We start from the raw sequence: 18424 nt of genomic DNA, 5'->3' as shown, positions 1-18424 counted from the left end.
ATGGTTGGTCAAAGATTTAATAGTCTTTAACCAAATAACTTTTTTTGCATTAGTTTAACCGGTCACCTTTTTTTTTTTTTTTAAGATTTTATTTATTTATTTGACAGAGAGAGAGACAGCCAGCAAGAGAGGGAACACAAGCAGGGGGAGTGGGAGAGGAAGAAGCAGGCTCTCAGCAGAGCAGGGAACCCGATGCGGGGCTTGATCCCAGGACTCTGGGATCACGCCCAAAGCTGAAGGCAGATACTTAACAACTGAGCCACCCAGGTGCCCCTGGTCATTTTTTTTTTTAATTAAATGTCTCTAATCTAGGGTGCCTGGGTGGCTCAGTCGGTTAAGCATCTGCCTTTGGCTTAGGTCATGATCTCAGGGTCCTGACATGGAGCCCTGCTCAGCAGGGAATCTGCTTCTCCCTCTCCCTCTGCCGCTCCACCTGCTTGTGCGCTCTCACTCTCTCAGTCAAATAAATAAATAAATAAATAAAATCTTTTTTTAAAAAGGCTCTAATTTAAATGAATCTTTAAGTTGGCCTGTTTTACATATCTTCTCTTATGGCAATTTTTAAATAAAACTTCAATGCATGCTCATCATTAAATTTTCTGAAAGGGTTTTTTTAAAACTTGAGGTTCAGATATCAAACATACATAAATATTGTTGTAGTAATAGACATGATTAATTTTTTCCCTTAATGATACTGATTGTGTGTGTGTGTATTCTATATTCTGTCTCACTCTGATTAGTACGTTATAGTGACAATAATATTAGGAGTGTATGAGAGAAAAAGTTCTGCTCAAAAGTCTTTGAGCTCAAAGGAGCTCAAGCTAGTTCCTTGATGTGTCATGCTATTAATATGGTAACCATTAATTACATTTATGTGGCAGGAAGGGACGGGGGAGTGGGAAGAAGAGAGGGAGAGAAGAAGATATTTCATGCAAACTCCTCTCTCCCCACCATCGGGTAACATGATTATCTGCATAGTAAGAACAACACAGGTGCTCATTAGATCATTTTTGAATCAATGAATGAATGACTACCACTCTGGGACTATCAGCTACTGCACACTGTTGCTTGGAGGCAAAGAGATGAAGATATCTTCCTATTCTATGATTCTGTGGTTTCTTTGACTACTAAAAGTTGGCTAGGTTGCAAATTTATTTTAAAGTCTGAGAAGTAAAATGCTTTCAGATGAAAGGCAGGGAGAAAATACTCCTCAATATGTCCACTTTAGCACCAGGAAAGCCTAATAAATATCATGGTCATATATGAATAAGCAATGTAAATTCATCAAAGCCGTGTACTGTAACAGCACTAACTTGTGTCTGGAAGAAGAACTTTGTGCCAAAATTGATTCCATCCGATATTAGCCGTCCTGTTTTCAGTTGTGCACAGAAGAATGCAGGCGGCCACCTTTCCGATGTAGCTTCTTGCACTGATCAGGAAAAACTGCTGAAGTCATGAGGCTGCTCCACTCCGAGCCCTCATGTGAGTCATATGAAAGCTCCAGCCTTGCTGACCTCTGGCAAAAAGGGAGTGAACGAGGACAGAAGAGGCGGATGGGAGAGGTTCAAGTGCGGGTTTTCTCCTTGAACCTAGAAGATTATGGGTCAAGAGCTGTGTTCAAAGACTCTCCAGCCTGGATGCAGCTGCCATCGCTGCTGGGAGGGAGGCAAGGCACGGAGCTGCCAGAGAACAGCGCCTGTGCCCGAGACGCCGGAGCCTGCGATCGAGGTATTTGTCTCCCAGGAGGAGCACCTTCCTCTGTTAATAAACGAAGGAGTTCAGAGACTCCCTTTCTGAAACAGGGTCGGGTTTTTCTGCGGTAGGTCTCAACCAATAAAGGAGAAATCCTATTAAAGTCACAGAGAATTTATGGCTGTTGTTATCAAATTTGTGGATGTTCTTGTAAACCAAAAGGGGAAAACACTCGTATGCGTTGGGCTGCACAAAACTCAGTTGACCTAAAGTTGAGAAAGCAGTTATTCTCTTGTAATCTCTGAAGTACTAAATTACAGAGCTGAGCCGCAGAAAGCAAGCTGCAGTATTGGTATGCTATGAGTTCCAAACCTTGATGATTAGCTTATGGTTATTAGCAATGACATACGAGAAAATCATTCCCCAAAAAAGATAAATTAAGAGGCCATGAGGGAAAAAAGAAAAGGCTGAGTTAAACAGAGAAAAATTGGAAAGCATCCATCAGAGAGATTTAGGTTAACTGAAGTGTTTAAGACATATTTTTAAGTGAAGAAAGAATGTAGAGTTTCTGCAGTTGATATCATCATGGTCTTTTTTAAGGATCTGGCTTTCAGGAAAGGACTTGCTTTTCAGGGTGTAGGAGGCTTAGAAAACATCTGAAGAGTGACAATCAGACAAATGAAGAAAAAATAGTTTCTGCCAGCCACTGAGTCTTGACTTTGCATACATTTATTCCTGTACTTTCCTTTTTCTCTAGCTGACGGACCTAAAAGAAGCATCATGTTCCATGACTTCATTTCACCCCAGGGGACTTCAGGCTGTCCGTGCCCGGAAGTTCAAGAGTAAAAGGCCACGGAGTAACAGTGATTCTTTTCAGGAAGAGGATGTGAGGCAGGGTTTTCAGTGGGTGAGTGAACAGCTGATGTGGGTGAAGAATTCAATATGTGCTTGTCTAGGGAGGTTGGCCCTCCCTCCCAGGGTAGTTACGGAGGGGGCCTTCCCAAGTATGCTCTGGCAATGCTGTCTAATTTCTCTGGGGGGAAAAAAAAAAAGTCAACCTTAAAAAAAAGAAGTGTTCTTTCTTTCTCTCCCACCTCTCACCCCTCCCCATTCCGCTCAAGCAGAGGAAGAGCCTCCCTTTTGGGGCAGCCTCATCTTACTTGAACTTGGAGAAGCTGGGTGAAGGTTCTTACGCTACAGTTTACAAGGGGATTAGCAGGTGAGTGACTCATAGCTGGGAGAGACTCTCTAGATGAGGATCCCACCCTTCTGATTAGAAATTATAGAGCCAAGGGGACACAGGGCAGAAGTTCAGAACTGGTGCAAGACCATAGTCAACAGGGAGAGACACGATGACTTAAAGAGACTTGCAAGAAAAACAAACTTCTCTTGCCCTAATTAAAATCGACCCACTGAGATGTTTATCAGCTTTTCCTCTCTTTTATTCAATTCGAAGTAGAATCTTTCTACTATGGACCCAAGAAACAAGTATTGCTGTTCACAAGTGCAGTCTCTAAAGGGTTTTTCATATTTCTCCCTAAAACATGATGACAGAGGTTTGCAATGGCAACCTCGAGTTTGCTCCTTCCTTTTTGCTTTACCTTTCTAGAAGAAACTGAAGTTGGTTTCTACAAAGTATGATATATGCAAAAAATGATTAGTCCTGGGGTTTGTACACTTGCAAAATACACAAAATGGCTGGAGAATAAAAATAATGCTGATCCAGAAGCCAAGTGCCCGTTTTGGCTAACAAAGTTTATTAAAGATATGTGAAAGATCCATGAATTTCATTGCTTTTTAATCAAGGTGGGGAAGTCAGAGGTCTGATTTCTTTAGTTTATGTTACTCTAGTGGAGAAAAATAATGGCTCAATGATTTAAAAACCATTTAAAAATGTAGTATAAATACGGCAAGACTATTATTTATCCTAGTAATCATGTTATTATTTTTACATGTTGAAACAGGATTTTAGGGAAATATCATTTTAAATATATTATTTAATTGAATTCCACAGACTATCTTAGTAACTAAGAATATAAGAAATTTCCTTCAAGGGACTCACCTGAGTAATAGGATAAAAAATACGTTAGAAATACTTGTTTAGGGGCTCCTGGGTGGCTCAGTCGCCTTGGGCTCAGGTCGTGATCTCAGGGTCCTGGGATCAACTGGCTGCACTGGGCTCTCTGCTCAGCGGGGAGTCTGCCCCCCCCCAACTCTCCCTCTGTGCTCTCTCTCTCTCTCTCAAATAAATAAATAAATAAATAAAATCTTAAAAAAAAAGAAATACTTGTTTAAGTGCATAGAGATATATATATACAACTATATTCATTGCAGCAAGATTTATAATAGAAAAAGTAAAAACCTGGTCACCTCGTTAATAGAGGACTGGCTAAATAATCACCACGCAGTGAAGCAGTGTGCAGCCATCTAAAGGAAGAGGTAGACGTCAATATGAAAAGATGTCCAATATTTTGAAAGACAAAAGCAAGTTACAGAATAATATATACCCTATATTCTCACTTAGGAAAAAACCTACTTATTATCATTTTAAAATTTATCATTTAAAAATAAGTTCATCATTTTAAAATTCATCATTTAAAAAGAAGTTTTAAAATATCAAAAAGATAGATGCCAAATAAATTCAACATCACTTACTAGTTTTTAAAACTCTGAACAAAATAGAAATAAAATGAAAATTCCTCATTATGATATAGAATATTTCAAATCATCAACCCACATACCTTTTTTGTTAAATACTAGAGACATCCCCATTAAGTTAGAGATAGGGTGAGAATGCTCAGGGTGAGAATGCTCATTATCCTTTATTGTTAAAGATTATCATAAATATTCTAGCCAATGTAATGACAAAAAAAAGGACTGAATATCGTTTTTGTGGATTATAGAATTGTCTACCTAAAAAAACCAAGGAATCGTCTAAGAAACCAACAGAAGCAGTAAGAACAGTAAGGTGATCAATTACAAAATCAAAATACACTTATCAAAAGTAGTCTTATGTATTAGCAATATCCTTTTAATAGAAAATATAGTAAGGGAAGTTACTCTTACAATATCAACAACAAAAATCATTAGTATCAAAAAATGGGCAAGGGTTTACTAAGGGACATAAAGACCTGAGAAAGAGCCAGACAGGCATTCATTCATTCTACTAATATTTATTAAGCACCTATTATGTGCCAGGCACTATTTCGGCCAATAAAGAGTCATTGGGGAACAGAGGAGACAAAATTCTCTACTCTTATGGCGTGTACATACTAGTCAGGCAATAAACAAATTGACGAAAGACTGAGTCTGTAAAAAGTGAAAAGTGCTTTGAAAAAAAAATAAAACATCAAAGTGGGATAGGAGTGCCAGAGTGCGGTGGTAGGTGACTCTTTTAAATAGCGGGATGAGAAAGGAACCCTTGAACACAGACTCTGACAAAGGTGAGGCACAAGCCGTGTACATGAACAATGGAACAGAGCCTCATGAGGAGGGAATAGCAAGTAACAAATCCCTGAGGCAGGAATAGGCAGGACATTGCAGGGGAGAGTCGAACGAGGTGAGGACAGGGAAGAGCTGCAGTTGCAGCTGTATACAGATCAGGTGTATAAAGTCTTGTGTATTATTCCAGAGACCATCATAAGTACAGAATATTTGGGTGAGAAAATCAAATAGTGCAAAGATGTCAATGATTCTTTAATTTCAAGTATTAATATAGTATAAGTATGTTGAAATGCTATGGTGTAGTATAGAAATAGTGTATATAGAGTAGTATAAGAAAAGACAGATCAGGGGCGCCTGGGTGGCACAGCGGTTAAGCGTCTGCCTTCGGCTCAGGGCGTGATCCCGGCGTTATGGGATCGAGTCCCGCATCAGGCTCCTCCGGTATGAGCCTGCTTCTTCCTCTCCCACTCCCCCTGCTTGTGTTCCCTCCCTCGCTGGCTGTCTCTATCTCTGTCAAATAAATAAATAAAATCTTTAAAAAAAATAAATAAAGAGCTTAATGAAAAAGAAAAGATAAGAACTAGAAGAATAGGTAAAGGAATTCTATGCAATCTTTGGGCTGGAAAGATCTGTCTATACATAATACTGAAGTCAGAACCCTTAAAGAGAAGATTGGAAGTGTCCGTGGTGCCCCATCTGGCCATGTATGTTCTAGGGAGCCCTAGTTCTGAGAGACCTTATGAAATGTTTCACTGAAACACTTGCTGTTGTCAAATCATTGCAGGGAACACTAAAACAAAACTAAAAATGTGATTCTTTATTACAACTGCTCTCAGCATCTTTGAAATGTTAATGTATACCATGACTATCTAAGAAAGATTAAGAAAAATTTTAAAGTATAAAGCATTTTCTAAACATATTTGATCAAAAAACTGTTTTGTGGGGTGGGAGAATGTCACAGAGGTATGCTCTGAGTAAAACATTTTGGAAAATACTGGACTTCATAAGACTTTTAAAGTTCAAAATTTTAGGGGTGCCTGGGTGGCATAGCGGTTAAGCGTCTTCCTTCGGCTCAGGGCGTGATCCCGGCGATCTGGGATGGAGCCCCACATCAGGCTCTTCTGCTATGAGTCTGCTTCTTCCTCTCCCACTCCCCCTGCTTGTGTTCCCTCTCTCGCTGGCTGTCTCTATCTATGTTGAATAAATAAATAAAATCTTTTAAAAAAAATTTTTAAAGACATGTTAAAGTAGACAAAATAAATAGGTGAAAAGTATATGCAAAATATTTCAATAAAAAGGTTGGCAAATAGGCAAATCACAAAAGAACAGAAAAGACCAATAAACTTAAGAAAATTCAGGTCCACAATTAGTTAAAAAATATAAATTAAAATGTGATAATCCTTTTTAGGCAAATTAAATAGGCAAAAAGAAAAATGAAGACAGAAGTATGACCCCCCAAAACAACCCCCATATTTATGGGGCTACGTCAAAGGGACACAGGAGCCAATTGAAAGGACTCCCAAAGGATAAAGCTGGAAAAATTTGAGCAACAAAATAAACTAATATTGGATTATAACCCAAAGTGTAAAATAAATATCTATGAGTCTACACTGCTACGAATAAATGGCTCAGTAAATTAATAAATGGGAGAGAAGAAAGAAATTTCCTGTGCAGAAGAATTTCAAATAATTTATGTAAATAACCCACCTGGAAGGAGGTGGAGCATATGTCCCCCAGACCTTAAGTGTGGGTTACTCTTAGTGACATTCTTCCAAAAGTACACTGTGGAAAGGGAGTTGGGAGGAGTAACCACAGTGAAGAAGTCTGACAGACACGACCTCAGCTGGTGGTTAAGGCCAATATCAAAAGTCATAAACTCTGATGATAGTATGTGCCCTTAATCTGATGTGATGAAAATGGCACTTTACCTTCTCAAAAACCATAACCCCCATCTCATCAGAAGAGAAACATCAGAAATATTCAAATAAAGAGGTATCCTACAAAATTCTTTACCAGTACTCCTCAAAACTGTCAAGGTCATCAAAAACAAGGAAGGTCTGGGAGTCTGTCACAGCCAAGAGGAGCCTAAAGAGACATGACAACTATATGTAATGTGGTATCTTAGATGGGATCCTAAAACAGAGAAAGGACATTAGGTAAAAACTAAAGAAATCCTGATAATCATACTGCAATATATAGATGTAAAGCAACACATTGTACACCTTTAACCTCCAAATGCTGTATGTCAATTATATCTCAATTTCAAAAAAAGATTAAGGTAGATAAATTGATACTTTAAAGGAGATAAAAGAAAGCGTTTTGAAATCAAATTGGAAAACCATAACAAACTTATAAATGCTGTAGAAAAGGAAAAAAGGAATATGTAATAGCAAATAAATTCTTAAAACTTAAAAATCCTCTATACTCCATCACTCTAGCACAGCAATTGCATATGTACACAAATTATTTAAAGTCACAAACGTGGTATGCTTGCTATTTTGTATTCCATTGTTCATTTTATCATGAATATTTTCTACTTTTTACATGTTTCCTGACTTATGCTATTGTCATGAATTCAAAGTATTCTATCATATTGATGTACCACACATTTTTAAATTGCTCTAATGTTGGACATTTCAGCTATTTCTATTGTGTTCTATTATAACATAGTAGAGAATATCTTACATGCATTTGGAATTTTAAAAATCATTATTAAATAAGTTTATTGGGAAAAATTCCTGGGTCTGCTACTTTTATGGCTATTCCTGTGTATCATCATGTTGCACTACCTCCAAATTTTACCAACGTACAGGGCAACCCACAATAAAAAATACAATTTTACTGCAAAAAACTAAAGAACTCTTAATAAACTATAATCTTTAGTTAATAATAATGTGCCCATATTGGTTCATTAATTATAACAAATGTATCATACTAATATATTAACAGTAGGAGAAACTGGATGAGGGGTATATGAGAACTTTCTGTACGATCTTCTCAATTTTTCTGTAAATCTAAAACTGCTCTAAAAAATGAAAGAAAAAAAAAAAGAAAACAAAAAGCCTGCCCAGTGTTGGCAAGAAAGTGCTGGAATGGCCACTCTCATGACCAGTCAGTGGTGTGATCACTCTGTGGCATAATTTGGGAACATGCATTCAAAACAATAAAAACTTGTGCACAGCCTACCCTACCAATTCCGACTCGACCCTAAGAAAAGAATAGGGGCTGTGTGAAGAGACTGAGCGACAAACAGGACAGTGACTGTATTTTTATAATGGCCCAAAGAAACAATTTAAAAGCATTTGGAAGCAGCTAAGCATAAACACACTGAGGTATATTTATATGATGAATTATTATCTCATTATTAAATATCATACAGTACAAGAATGAATAGAAGAAAAATTAGATGGAGGAAAAGCAGGTTACTAATAATATGATATGAATCCCACTGTATTAAAAATAATATATTTAAGGGCGCCTGGGTGGCTCAGCCGTTAAACGGCTGCCTTTGGCTTAGGTCATGATTCCAGCGTCCTGGGTTCCCACCCCGCATCGGGCTCCCTGCTCGGTGGGCAGTCTGCTTCTCCCTCTCCTTTTGTGCTCTCTCTTGCTCTCTCTCAAATAAATAAATAAAATCTTAAAAAATAATATATTTACCCTTGTATGAAAATCTTGGTTCTCTAGGGCTTCACTTACATTGGTGACCAAAAGGATGAATAAGGGGAGAGCAGGAGGAGATTAAGAGAGAGAAGTAATGGTGGGGCCGGGCAGATATCAGGGGCACCCAGGAGATGGTTCTAAGAATTTGGCTTTTATTCAGAGTGAAATGTGAAGATAACATGGGCTGTGAGCAGAGAAGTGATTTGTTCTGACTTTCCCTTCGAAACGATGTCCTGGGCTAGTCTGTTGAGAGTAGAAACTAGGGGTACAGACATACAAGTAGGGAAGCTGTTAGGAGGTCACTACAACAATCAGATGGAAAATAAGGATGGCTTAAAGTGCACAAAGGGAAATGAAGGGAACAAGATACATCGAAATATTACGAGGATGGATTTGGTGGGGGGAAGGGTAGGGCTCTGTGCTTTTCTATATTCTCCAAAGTTTCTATAATGAGTCTCTATCACTTTGGTAAAAAGAAAAATATATATATATTGGTATACATACATATGACTTTTTAAAACTGTTTATTTTGAGAACATTGTGGATTCATATGCTGGAATGTATTTGGAAGGAAAAGCGACTTTTGTTACACTGTCCTTAGTATAAACTGCTGCTATGAACTGCTGTGAACCATTGCAATGAATGTGTGCCCTTCCCCCCCGACCCCAACCCCAACTCTTCTAGGATAAATGGACAACTAGTGGCTCTAAAAGTCATCAGCATGAATGCAGAGGAAGGAGTCCCATTTACAGCTATTCGGGAAGGTAAGAAACAAGAGATCTGTTTTACAAGTTCTCGACTTGGTAAAAAAAAAAAATCCATTGAGTCTCTCCATTCAGCATCTAGCTTTTAATATTTCTAGAAGTAATATTATAATTGCAACTGTATTCTTCATAATGGTTTTCGGAGTATATTGAAACTATCATTGTATTATTTATTCTTGAGGAAATTAAGATTCAAAACTATTCTATTAGTTGCCCAAGACCGTGGACTCAATGTGTATTCACTAAATACCCTCTGTGTGTTTGGTCCCATGCTAAAGTGCTAAGACTATATCTATAGAACCCTGGACAGATCCATATAAAAGAGAAAAAATAATACAACCACACAAATTCTCTGTTAGTAATTTACCTGAAAATCGTAAGTTGTTTAGACAGCATTTGAGAAACTCTTTGGGAAGGCATGAATTTTTAGTGTTGTCCCTGTATGTTCTCTGTACCCTGGGCAGTACAGCAAGTAGGTGAGGCATCTGGTGTCAGAGGGACTTGGGTTTGAATCCTAAATCTACCAATTACTATGGTGTGACCATGGATAGATTAGCTTATCCGTTTTAGCCACATTTGTTGCAGAAAGAGGATAATAGAACCACTTTTATTGAGTTGTTATAAGAATATGTATCTAAAGCACTTATCACATTTCCAGAGGTCAACAAATACTGGCTATTACTATTCCATTCTTTTCCTTTCCTTTAGTGATGTCTCATTCACTATCAGGATAACTAATAATCTATAATATAAAAATCAAGAAGGGGGCACCTGGGTGGCTCAGTCAGTTAAGCATCTGACTCTTAATTTCAGCTCGGGTCTTAATCTCAGGGTCGTTCATTCAAGCTCCGTGTTTTTAAAAAAAAATCAAGAAGGCAATATAGTGAAAATAAATCATTAAAAATACAATTTATTAACCTTTTACATGAGCCATTTAAAATAAAATGATGATAGGACTGCTATCCATTTTAGGAAAAAACCAGAAACGACTCTTCCCTTTTATTGTCTCCCCTTTTAACTACTTTATCTTCCCCTCTTTATGGAACGCATAGTCTATGTACAGCATAATGCTAGGCCTTGTGAAGGATGAGAAGAAAACGCTCTGATCTTTGCTCTGTATCATTTTCAGTTTTAACAGAGTGGATGATTCAAGTTACAAGTGTTATAGTGGAGGTTAGAAAAGAAAACAAGACATACACTACGATGAGAACCAGTGAGTCTTGGTGCGGCTGATGGAGTCAGTAGATTCGGAACTGAGCTTGGAAGGATGGGTCATGCAAACAGGCATGGAAAAAGCCATTTAGGAAATGATTTATAACTGAATTTGATGCCATTTTCAAAAGTCTTTTAGAGCCCTTGGGAAATATGTCATTTTGAATTTGAGTAGAGGGGCCAAATGGCTGTCAGGTTAGGCGGGGATTCATCCTGGTAGGATCAGGTGCATTCTAGAGGAAAGCAAGGTTTTAAGTGTTTAATATAATGGAAGCTGCATTTACTAATGTACTTATTAGTGGTTCCCATGAAAGTATGATCAGATTTAGAAAGAGATGTGTGGATAGGTTGAATAGTATTTCTGAACATAATAGAAATCCCCAGGTCACCACTATAATGGGAGAGTCTCTGGCCCAGCTTCACTGCATTTCCATGGTGTTGCCTTTGTGCGTTCAAGTTTGCCTATTACTTCAGGCCTGCCTCGCTCAGATTTTGCCCACAGCCAAGTTTTTCAGGTTGACATTTGACTTAACAATGAAAAATTTTTGCCAGTTTTGCTAACAGATGGCTCTCAGCATGGTTCAGAAAAGCTGGATCTGTACTGTTCTGTATGGTAGATGTTTCTTTTATTGCATATTTACTGAGGAATTGCCTCTCCCTCCCAGGTGTTTGCAATTACATTTAGTATTTGACTGTGGACTTTCTGGGTTTGTTTTATGGACTTACCTTACTGAACGCTTTGCTTGTATAATATTAAAAACCACAAGAGGATTTTTGACACATTGGAGGTTGTTAGGCATCCATTTTCCAACAATGAATGTTTCTTTTTCCATCACTGAAAAAGCTGGGAGCCCTTGTTAGAGAAGCCCTCTCCCCTCAAGAAGAGATGAGGCCTCATTTGAAAACTTTGGCACTGTCCCATTTTTCCTGTAAGAATTTAAGGATGTGAGACCAGGGAGACAGGAGGTTAAATGAGAAGGGATGGAAGGCAAAATAAGAACAGCTGGAGTTCATTAGTTAAAATCCAGGGTCACTAGCTAAAAAGGCAACCGAAAGCCACATGCAGAAAAACTGAACAAGTAATGCAGATTTTTTTTAAGAAAAGCCTTGAAGCAGGAATTACTTTTCCTGAACAGTTTGGCTGCTCTGATGGGATATCAGCCAAAGATTTACTGAGTAGGATTTTACTACATGGACGGTCTCTCTCCATATAAGTAGAATACATATGGTGGTTCATTAATCTGGTCATTTGGAGAACTATTTGATCTTAACATGTAATATGATGAAATTAGCAAAAGTATGAGCAACACCAAGGGACACATATCATAATACATGTGCCAGATACTTTTTATGTGTCACGTCTTTCAATTCTTTTAACAACCTTTGGAGATAGATGCTATTATTATTCCAGTGGATAGCCATGATTCAAACCAAATCTCTCTGATTCAAAATTCTATACACTCTCTATGAATATTCTACAGATATTCTACAAATATTTATTGAGCACCTACTATGGCTACACACTTGGATGGATGCCAGATACATAGCAGTGCACATAACAGACACGTTCACTGCCCTCATTCCTTCGCTAATTAAGAAGATTAGCTGCCTTCATGAAAAAATCTTCCACAATTGGCTCTAGAATTATATTTTAACTGTTTATTTTTACAGCTAGGAGAATATACTTTCATTTGAACAGGTGAATATTTTAAGCTTTTATGTAAGAATACATTCCCTAGTTTTACAAAACTGTGTATCATTACATATCTTAATAATGTGCATTATTTTAAATATCTTTCAAAAAATAGAAACTTTTGGTTTAAACCCAAGACTTTTAGCCCATTAGCAGTATTTGTTTAGGAAGCAATCATATAACTAAATTTTTTTGAAGACTAGGCATAAGACATAATCTTTTCTCCCCTTCCCCCCCATTATCTTTTTTTAAATATTTACATCAACTCTAGGAGGTAAAGCATGTTATTTTTGTTGTGCAGATGAAGGGATCAAAGTCTCAAAGAGGTTAAGTAACTTGTCTGAAGCCTCAGAACTAGTAATCAGAATAGTTAGGTATTAGAATCCATTCTGTTCTCATCCTACTTTATTATGATAAATTTAGAAATCCATAACTCAAGCATTTCTCCTTTAGCAAAAATAAAAATAGAAATCTGTTTTTATGATACATTTTGTATAAATGTTAAGCAAAATGCAGAAGAAATATTTTAAAGAGAATAATATTGTATGTTTGTCAATTCTGATTCTATCATGTACTTTATAGCACCAATAACTGCAGTGTTTAAATTAGAAACAGTTTTAGCTGAGGACCTTTTAAGATCATTCTCTAATAGAAAACATTACAAAGTAATTATTCCCAGTCCATATATGAGAAAACTGAGCCAAAAATAGACTAAGGAACCATCCCAAGGTCATACAATGAGGTAGAGGATACGATAAGAACCGCTGACTTGCCTGTTACTACAAATAGACTGCGGGAGGCCTGGTTGACAAGAAGTCCTCCATAGAATGCAATCAAATCACATCACAGACCTAGCACATTTTCATAAGCATAGATTTTTATAAAACAAAATGATGTCGGGATGACGATATGGGATCAGATTACAATTGCAAAGAAATCAGATGACTACTTATCTAACGTTTGTCTTAACATTTAACATAATCTAGATTTCTTTTCTTGGAATGAATAACTTGACTCATTTACTTGATTTGTGACACCCAGGCCAAAAGAAATGTAACATCAGGAACCACAAACTCTTTTTAATTCAATGCCCAGTGGAGGTTGGGGGTGGAAATTGACTCCATTATTAACTCCTACACAAACTCAATTACAACCATTTGGTCTTCACTAATTCACAAGCTCTTACTGAGCAACACATGCCAGGCCTATGCTAGATGCTAGAGATACAAAGATAGGGACAAGGACAGTCCAGACTTTCAAAAGCTTACAGTCAGCCAGCCATTCACTACATAGAGCTGGGCCGTAGGACTTTGGGAGCAAGCCTTGTTCTTCCCTGTCACCATCATATTTTACATACACTAAAGCAGACACAGTAGAGTAACATTAAAACATCATGACCCATTGCACTTGGAAAGCATCAATTTTCCTAAAACTTCACTAACCCACAAACCCCAATAAAATTTAACGAAACCAGGAAACTAAATATTCTCATATCATTGCAAGATGAAAATAATTTTTAAAATTATTAAATAGCTTACATATATGAGAATCAAATTAAGTGCCATTTAATGTTCAACCAGTTGGTCCTACTACGTTTGGACATTTAAAATGAAGAAAGAATACTTTGCATTTTTAAAATGAGCTGAATAATGTTCAGTTGTGATCTGATCTTTGGGATTAAGTTGTTTTGTTCAGATTTACTCTTTGGCTTTCTGACTGTTCTCATACCAAGGTAATATATGCAGAATTTCTACAGCAATGCCTGGCATGTGGTCAATGCTCGATGAGCTATCATCATCATCATCATCGCCATGATCACCGAAAGTATTTTGGAAGCACTCAAAGAAATTCCATTGTGATTCTACTTGTCTGGATCTTTAAAGACTCCCCAGTTTATCTGTGTGTCTTTTCTTTGAAAAGAAAACAAAAACAGGTATACTTAGAATATGTGAATTATAAAAACAATAATTTTACAGGAATCAGAATGCTCTGATTTTAGGATCTTTCCCCTTCTCAGTCAGCTTTTGTATCCTTCAGTTTGTTAGTCTGCAGAACACACCGTATCCTACTGTGAAGTTTATGAGGCAGCCTTGAAATGAGAAGAAAGACCTTTTCGTCTTCGGGTTGAGACCCACACATCTGAGGCTGAAAGCATTTTAGATCCCTTTGGTAGATGGACCTGACAATATCCAATACCATGAGATAAATGCTTTAAACCTCATCTACTCTTTCATGTAAATTGCCTATTCTTGTTCACCAAAAGTCACAGTGTGCATATAAGTATTTCGGTAGTGCTGGAGTGTTAAAAAAGCAGTCGTAGATATGGCAATAACACTCACAACATTTATAACGTAATGAGGAAGACAACGAAAAGAAAGCATTTCTCACAGAAACACCCTCTGCGAACCAATTATAGTTATAGAAATGATATTAGGTGGTTAGTGACACCATATGATATTCTGTATCACTAGAGATACAGCAATAAGCAAAAAAGACAGAAGTCTCTGCTTAAGGGTGGAGAGAGAATACTAACAAATATATAATAGGTTAGGGGTAATAAGTGGTAAGTGCTATGGAGAAGAATAAAAACAGGGCACAGAGACAGAGGATCATTAGCGTAGGTCAGGGGTGGGGAGGCTGCTATTTCATTGAGAAGGGTCATGGAAGCCCAGACTTTACGTGTATGGTTTGAATAGAGACCTATAGGAAGCGGGGGAGAAAACATGCAGGGAATGAGATAAGAGGGTTATAGGCAGAGACAAGGACAAGTGTAAGACTCAGGGAGCAAATGTGTTTGGAAGTGTCCAAGGAACAGCTAAGAGGCCAGCGTGCTAGAGACAAGTGAGCAAGGATAGGAGTGTGAGTTTATGAGCGCAAGGAGGTAATGCGGGCTGGACAGGCCAGTGTGAGTCCTTTGGATCTTACCCTGAGTAAGATCCACTGGAGAGTTTGGAAGCAAGAAAGACTTCCATCTGAGGAGGATGGCAGCGGCTGGCTGTTCTGTGCACAACAGACTGCAGAAAGGGAGGGAGGATGCAGGGAGAGACTAGCTGGAAGGGATGGGCACGAATTCAGTCAAGATAGGATGATGGCTTGGCCTGGGATGGTAGCAGAGAGATGGCAAGAAGGGAGGGATTCTGGGCATGTTTTCATATTGCCAACAAATCTGCTGAATTGGATAAGGGTGTGAGAAAAAGAGCTGAGAGGAGTTTAAAAAGATTTCTCAAAGAAATTGTGAATTGAAGATGAGACTAATAATATAAAAAGTGCACAATAGAGAAATGATAAAACTGACACTTTTCCTACCCCTATAAAATAGAAATTACCAAGAAAACTAAATAAAATATTTATACCCACTGTTAGCAGTGAGCCTCATCCTAAGTAGATATTGTTCCTTGAGCTTTTTAGCAAATAACAGTATGAAGCCATCATGATTAAGAAAACATGCCACCATGATTTTAAAAATAAGCATCACAAGGGGCACCTGGGTGGCTCAGTCAGTTAAGTGTCTGACTCTTGGTTTTGGCTCAGGTCATGGGGATCTCAGGGTGGTGAGACTAAGCCCCACTTTGGGCTACGGCTCAGCAGGGAGTCTGTTTGAGATTCTCTCTCTCTCCTTCTCCTTCTGTCCCTCCTTCCCCCCACTCTTTCTCTCTCAAATAAATGAATCTTTAAAAGAAAAAAAAAACTGAGCATCATGAGTTTTAGTAATATCAAATTTAAGTAAGAATAAAATTATATTAAAAATATCTTAATATTATTCCTAGCGATTATAGCTTTACCATATCCTTTAGAATCTAGTTTTGGTGTGTGCTTTACAATGCGTGTGTGTGTGTGTGTGTGTGTGTGTCAGTGTGTGTCTGTGTGTCTTTGTATAGGGAGAGAAAATGAATATAATTCATAAATAAAAATATACACAAACACAGCATTCTCAACTGATGGTCAGAGGTCATTGTTGTAAATATGGAAAACTCTAGGAGGAACATAACATAAACAAAATTTAAAGATATTAACCTGGGAATTAGGGTTTAGTGGAGTTCAAGGTAAAAGGGAAGGGCAAGAAGCTGATGGCTGGGGTATTAATTCTAATTTGCAACCGCGTGATGCTTTCCATTTTCCAAGGGTTCCACGCATAACATCTGATTCCATCCTCATGTCAACGCTGTGAAGTCAAGTCAGAAAAGGCCTTATCTCTTTTTCAGTAGGAGTGAATTGAGACTGGGGTTGAGATACTCTCCTGAGCTCATTCAGATAGAAGGTGACAGGGCCGGGATTCACATTAGGGTCTCTGGCTCCACAATCGGTTCTCTGTGAAGACACCCAATAAATATATTTGACAAATTAAGTGCTTACTCTTGGCTGAGTGCTGTACTAGGTGGTGCGGCCGCATCCATAAGAGAGGGAACGTTCCTCCCTCTGTTCCCATGTAGCCTTCAGTCTGGGGCCAGGGACATTAAACAGATGCCTGTCAAACTGTTCACTACATTGACAAAGCAACATATTTGTAAAAGTGGAATAATAAATTTAGCTCATAAGGATTCAGGGGGCAAAAAGTAAAGTTAGAGTATTAGTCATTAGAGCAAAGTAGGGTTAGCGGGTATAATAGGGCTCCTTTGAAGTTTCGAGGTTCCCAGCTCATATTGATGTTAAATAAAGAAGGAAATTCACTGGCTGATAGTTCTGATAACTATGGGCTAGCAGGGCGTAGATGATGTCACCAGGAATCCAGGCCTCTCCATCCTCAGCACTGTTTTTCTCTGCCTTAGTTTCAGTCCCAGACAGGCTGTCACCAGGTGTTGGTAATCTGGCCAGAGCAGCTCCTAGTGAAATCCAACAAGCTCAATCTTCTTTTCACAGTGGAAAAGAAAGTACTTCTTTCTGGACGACACCAACAAAATACAGTTTTGTGCCTGGTCTCTAAACCCTATTGCGGTACCTAGAGAGTGCTGTGCTCTGACTGGCCAGGCCTGAGTGACACACTCAGTCTTGAGTAAGGGTGGGGTCAGCCCCACCGGAATAGCATGGACTGGGTGGGTAGAGGGTTGGTTCCCCAGAGGAAAATGGAGGTGTCCCCACTAGAAAGGAAAATGGTGATCAAGAGGGCAAAACAACAGAGGACCCTCACAACAGGGTAATAAGATTCCTGAAAGAAGTAATTTGTTCCAAACCTTGAGGGTGGTATTTGAGTTTGGTTTTGATCTTATGGAATTCTGGGAAAGAGTTGGTGTAAGAGATTCTTGACATGCAAGCGTGCCCTGCAGAACATGGATTGGAGGCTTATACTTAACTTTCCCTTTCCTGTAAGTCTTAAGGACACCATTTACTCATGCACGGATGTCCTGAGCTGAGACTCATCATCTCCTTTTATGCCTTTTCTAGTCTCCACCCTTGTGAAGCGAGGGCATCCTATCTCTGAAGCCCCCAACAACAGCCTCTCAGACTCCTTCCCAGCCACTCACTGGGCTTTTGTGGTGACGTCTCCCTTTTAAAGCTGCCTTTAGTGACCTAATAATAATCTGTTATTAAAGATGAGACAGTTCTCAGACCGCCCCACTCACACTTCCCTGGGCTCCCCAAGTTTGGCTCTGTCCTCTTTTCAAGTTTGCATTTTCTCCTTTCCATAGAGATTTGCAACTCTCCCTTTAAGAAATCCTCTCCACTCTCTATCATGTTTCAACAATTCTTCATCCCATACTCTTATCCCCCGCCTTCCACTAATCACATCCACCAGCCCTGCTGACCCTCTGTGACACTTTGAATTTTAGAGAATGGTCACATATTGCAAAGTCCTACTCTAGAGGGCAGAACACTCCATTTCCTGCTCCTCCAATGGCCTTTATCTCTCCAGGCCTTCTCTCCTGTAACTCTGAAGCGGAGATAAGATTCCCAGAGGGAAGCACTTGCAAAGTGCTCTGAGTGCTTTGATGAAATTGATTAGATAAATGGAAACATATTTTTT

At 38.5% G+C, this 18424-nt stretch overlaps 1 protein-coding gene across 1 annotated transcript in view; it reads left to right on the top strand.

Moving 5' to 3' along the window:
- Positions 1-1568: 1568 nt before the first annotated feature.
- Positions 1569-18424, top strand: part of CDK15 (cyclin dependent kinase 15) — a 78584-nt gene continuing 61728 nt past the window's right edge. Inside the window, exons 1-4 of the mRNA XM_008687370.2 lie at positions 1569-1728; positions 2450-2599; positions 2817-2911; positions 9481-9560. Coding sequence (XP_008685592.1) covers positions 1600-1728; positions 2450-2599; positions 2817-2911; positions 9481-9560 — 454 coding nt within the window. The 5' untranslated portion in view covers positions 1569-1599. The remainder of the gene's footprint in view (positions 1729-2449; positions 2600-2816; positions 2912-9480; positions 9561-18424) is intronic.

This window comes from Ursus maritimus, unplaced genomic scaffold (assembly GCF_017311325.1).
Source record: "Ursus maritimus isolate PB19 unplaced genomic scaffold, ASM1731132v1 scaffold_1, whole genome shotgun sequence".
Lineage (NCBI taxonomy): Eukaryota > Metazoa > Chordata > Mammalia > Carnivora > Ursidae > Ursus > Ursus maritimus.
The sequence above is the reverse complement of the archived record's forward strand: the minus strand, read 5'-3'. Positions and strand labels throughout refer to the sequence as shown.